The sequence below is a fragment of the Anneissia japonica genome, unplaced genomic scaffold (assembly GCF_011630105.1).
Source record: "Anneissia japonica isolate Jap-2015-1 unplaced genomic scaffold, ASM1163010v1 scaffold7370_len818893_cov191, whole genome shotgun sequence".
NCBI lineage: Eukaryota > Metazoa > Echinodermata > Crinoidea > Comatulida > Comatulidae > Anneissia > Anneissia japonica.
Window position 1 is genome coordinate 95,249 of NW_022687459.1, and position 5,275 is coordinate 100,523.

Below are 5,275 nucleotides of genomic sequence, written 5' to 3' on the forward strand. Positions count from 1 at the left end.
GTGTACAAAGGGAGGGGGGGGGGGGGTGGTGGAGCCGCGACTGGGACCCCGCGCCCTCCCCTAGACACCTACGCCACTACATCGCTTCTTGTACAGTCGGGATGCCTGTTCACATCGGGAGCTTTTCCACTAGGCCTATCTGTACATTTACATCTCTGCCTATATAATTCTCATTGATAAAATGTGTAGCCTACTCGACGGAGGGAAGGAGCATATCACCCCGAGGGCCCTGTAAATCTCCCCTTGCTGGCGTCACTCTGGCCAAGCGTAACATCAAAACTTTTCCCACTTTGACCACTCCCAAAGAACATAGGCCTAGAAATTGAAATTGCGATCTTTCACCTGCGTTCGAACTCCCTGGAATCCCCGGTAAGGCCCTACTTTGTCGGGCGTTGTGGTGTTTGAAAGAAATTAATATTTGCCAACAATTCTGATTAGTACGGGTTACGAGACTAATGAAGTTCATAATTCACCACTTAGGATAACCACACGTTTGAGTATCCAACCTGAATTCATTATAATAATAGCATGCCCACAATATTGCCGTATTCTCGCTCTTTGAAGCCTTATGCCCAAGGTTGTTAATATTGTGCATAATTATAACCTCTGCTTTTACTGAAATTAAAATTCAACGTATGACGCCTGATTGAAGAATTACGGTACATATAAAGATTGTAACTTCCAAGCGATTACAGGATCTATCGACCTTTGTTATTGGATGTTAAAATTTAACTGATGTCACTGATTTTATTCATTTAATTACATATTCAACCGGATAATAATATACTGTACGTATTTTGTATTATGATCCTGGATATAACATTTAATATTTCATACACAACATGTTTAGGTGAAGAACAAGACTGCCATTAAATTTACACAAGGTTAGAAGAATCATTGTTAAAAAATAACTTTAAAAGAGTATTTTAAAAGAAATATACATAATATGTTTAAAATTTCTTAGTATTACGATCCTATTTAAATAGGAAATTGTGAAGTAAAAATATCGGATTAAATGACTCAACGTTCCCCCTAATGTCTATTTAAATTAGAAGGGGGAGCGTAGGTTGTTAAACTAGCTAAACTGGTGGTAGCCACTGAAATGCAAGTTACGATAGCGCACCGTCTTTCGGATGAGACGTTTAAGCCGTTGGTCCTGTGTGCATTATGGCCCATGTATACGTTAAAGAAACTTTTTGGAAAAAAAAAGTAGAGGATTGTCTCCTGGTGTACTGTCCAATCGCCACAGGAAGGGCTCTACTGTAAATAAGTCTTCTTCAGACTTTCGTGGGTTATCCTTGGTGTTTACACCGAATAAATCCATCCATCCATCCAGTCCTTGTGAGATACCAATTATTCCACGAAATAATAAAACGATTAGATTTCATGAGAGAAGAGAGAAAAAAAAAAACATTACAGAGTCTATATTCGTCAAGCTTACAGTATATCATGAATTGCTACTGCGAACTCAACTGAATTTAATTTCATACAATATACCTTATTTGCGTGTTGTGAAATGGATGAGTTGCTATCGACGCAGCCACTCCGGACATCCTGACGTTTTTAAATTATAATGGTGAAATCTCGAATGTATTTTATTATTATTTTAATAGTACGAATCCCATTATTGTGAAAAAGTAAACATTATACTGCCTGATGATGCCTGGTTGTATTGACAACTCATCACTAAGCACGCATAAAGCGGAAGTAAATACGCGTGCGTAAAGAGGAAATCCACGCGCGTAAATGAAAGAAATACGCGTGCGTAGAGAGGAAATAGACACGCGATATTTCATTGCAAAGCACCAGAAGATGTGTGATTATGTACTACTGTGTTAAGAGCCGAGGCTTATCCCAGGTGGAAGCTACTGGGAGCCCAAAAAGTCGCCGGGGTACCTGCGCGTACACGGTTGTTGTAGGGGGTGGGGGGGCAACATCGGGAGTGCACATTCCCTTTCCTCTCCTGTTCGCGGTCTTTTTTTTTATTTATTTTTTTTATTTTGTCATTTTTGGCCGCCATCTCACATCATTACTTGAACGGCTTGTTTGCTTATTTTATTTTTTTTAATTATTTCAATTTTTTTGTTTTTATGTTTTTTTCAATCTGAATTCGGGTCTGTATACTGTCAGCGCCTTGAGACGATTTTATTGTGGAAGGCGCTCAACAAATATCCTACCATTACTATTCTATTTCCATGCCTGTTGGTGTATCGATAGTTTATGGTTTCTTTTTATAAAATAGAGTACGTTTTTAACTTTTGTATCCTCGTATTTTGTAAAACTGTAAGTGATTTTGAAGTAGACTATCTGTGTTTACATTGTAAGCGACGAACTGTTGGTTTGGTGTTGAATGAATGAATAACGCAGTTTAAATTTTAATATAAGATAAACAGCCAGACCTGAAATTTATAGAAGTTATTGTGACCCCTTTAATTATTTACGTAAGATACATTTTCTTATGTTCACGGCGTTGAACTCTGACACGGCTGCTAAGCACCTTTTCTAGCATATCAGCAAATCAGCGACGTCGATCTAGCGTTTACCATGGTGACCGATATTCCAGTACCTTAAAGAATCAACGATGCTACATTCTTATTAGTTATCAAGGAAACAGCTTTGTATTGTATTGCAGCTGTATTGTCAGGGCCCGACTGTTTTGTCATCTATTTAAGTTGCGCGTGCTGTAGACGTACATACGATGGGTACTGGTGTATCAAAAGACACGGGTAAAACTATTTACATCAATGTAAACGGTCAAGTCAAGAAAGTAGGTGAATTATTTTTGTGATTTTGTAAGGTTACGCGCTGCCTGTAAATTTTAATCCTGTTTCACATTAGAGCAATTTAGACGTGATGAGGTAAACGCGCGCAAGCAACGATGTAAAGCTTGGTTTACACTCGGCCTAGATCAGTCGCGTTGGTGCAAGCGCACGTCTACTAACGTTGTTTGCGTTTGCGCTAAAGCGTCGAGGTTCCCTCATGTGTGAGAGGAACAATGTTACTAGTCTACTTTACAACGCTTTGCTTAAAACTGACCTCGTGTGAAACAAAATTTAAGGGGTTGCTCACAAATCATGTATAAAACTGACAATAACTTATACTCTATAAAACCACATTATGAGACTTAAGTGCAACTACGTTGTGGAGTGGAAAATCACATTTTGTTTACGGAATTAGATCTGCAAATATTTTCGATTGATGTTTATAAATACAGCTTAATTAGTACAGTAATAGTTTATTTTCTTTTATATTATGATAGACATAAGAAATGATTAAGAATCATAAAGAGTCAAACTGTAGCTTGGTTCTTTGTGTATGGGTTCACAAATTTGTAACTTATTGACGTCATAATGTTTTTTACCACTCCATGCATCTCATTATTCATTATTTATTTAATATAAGAAGACCTAGTTAGATTGGCGAATGCCATGCAGGATTATGAGCTATTGAATGCTAAAAACATTCACAACAGGCTATCACAAACTATACACAAAACGTGTATATTCTTAGAAGTGTATACGAAGAATTGTTCAATTCGTCGATGCCGGATAATGAACCGCGTGCCTCTGGGGAAAAGAAGTAATCGGAGAGAGGCCGACATTTCATGATTGATTCCTGCTTTGAGGCTGAATATATATATATGAGGAAGATGTTCCATACAATTATTTTCTTTTTTTTTCCATCGTCATCTACTACAGGTATCCTGTGATGAAATCTAGATAATTAATTAAATTGGGCTTTTAGGTTAATAGGCATTATGGAATAGAGAGACATAATAATAATAATAATAATAATAATAATAGTAATAGTAATAGTAATAGTAATAGTAATAGTAATAGTAATAGTAATAGTAATAATAATAATAATAACAATAGTAATAATGAACATGAGGATGATGATGATGATGATGATGATGATGATGATGATAGTGATAATGCGCTGAAAATTATCCCCCTGGATGTTGAAAACGAGAGCGATACGCACGTAAAGACGTGTATTTGTGGGACATGCACATGTTTTTTGGCCCTTTTATCATTGGTGAGTTGTTACAGTTTGGTGTTGACACTTTTCAAGGTTTACTTATCTCATTTTCGTCTAATTCAGTTGCACGTCCTAGTTTGTGCGGCTAATCGACTGTAGTGTGAATGGTGGCGTAGGCGTAATTGTTGCTTGCGTTTTGCGAAAACACGTCGAAATGGCTTTAGTGTTAACCAAGCATTATGATGGATACTACCACCAACAAGGCAAATTAATATTGGACGTTATTATGCGGCGCTTTTACTCCAAGTATAATGTAATCTCCTTCACGGGGCTGCCTCTTAAGTTAAGTGTGTTTTTATGTTTAAGCATTTATGTTTAAATAATTGAAGTGCCCTTCAATTATTAACATAAAGTGCCCACACTTTGCGATATAATATTTTCATAACATTTTAGTAATACATAGTAATACAGTACAAAATTTCGGTCATAGTCATTAAAAAAAGTTTGAAAAATCTTAGGCCTCCGAAAATTTTATATGAGCAAAATAAACGAATGTAAAGAATTAATGCTTTAATCGGATTTGAATTTTCATAGAAGCCTCAATGGCCCAGAGGTGTCTGCAGACAGCAGAAGTTCCCGGGTTCGAATCCCGTTTGGGACACCTATTTGTTCACAATTGCATAGGCCTATTTCTCTTCTCTAACGTTCAAAATTTATTTATAGATCTGTGTAAAAGCAAATCTTAAAAAAAACCACCACAGTTTTTAAGCTCAATAGCATATAGGCAAGGCCTAGCTGATTTCATTATTAAATGTTTCGGCAGTACATCTGCCATCTTCAGTGATTGCTTTCATGCAGTCTTTTTTATAAATGAAGTGAACAACTGCGATACATTGTATTGTAAATAAAAAAGGAATTGAACCATAGCTATTTAACAAACAACATGACCTATTGCATTTTAAAGAATCGATTAAACCGTAAATGTAAAGAAGAAAGAATGGTATGAATAAAAATGAAGAAACGAAATAATGAATATCAGAATGACAAAATTAAATGAAGATGTAACAGTTACCTGTTTTTAACAACTGTTGTGGTGTTTTATGATTTTTTTTATATAGGCCTATATTTATAGCATTACCGCAAGAAGGGTTAGTATTTATCTCTATATTTATCTATATATATATATATAGTATATATATATATATATATATATATATATATAATATAAATCAAGATAGCCGTTAACACTGTTAAATTATATATAATAAATCATCAAAGAAAGGTAAATACAGTG

General features: G+C 35.7%; 1 protein-coding gene across 1 annotated transcript in view; it reads left to right on the top strand.

The window, feature by feature from the left end:
- Positions 1–2,610: 2,610 nt before the first annotated feature.
- The window catches only part of LOC117119104 (high affinity cGMP-specific 3',5'-cyclic phosphodiesterase 9A-like), a 17,555-nt gene continuing 14,890 nt past the window's right edge, over positions 2,611–5,275 (top strand). The window contains exon 1 of the mRNA XM_033263918.1: positions 2,611–2,767. Coding sequence (XP_033119809.1) covers positions 2,699–2,767 — 69 coding nt within the window. The 5' untranslated portion in view covers positions 2,611–2,698. The remainder of the gene's footprint in view (positions 2,768–5,275) is intronic.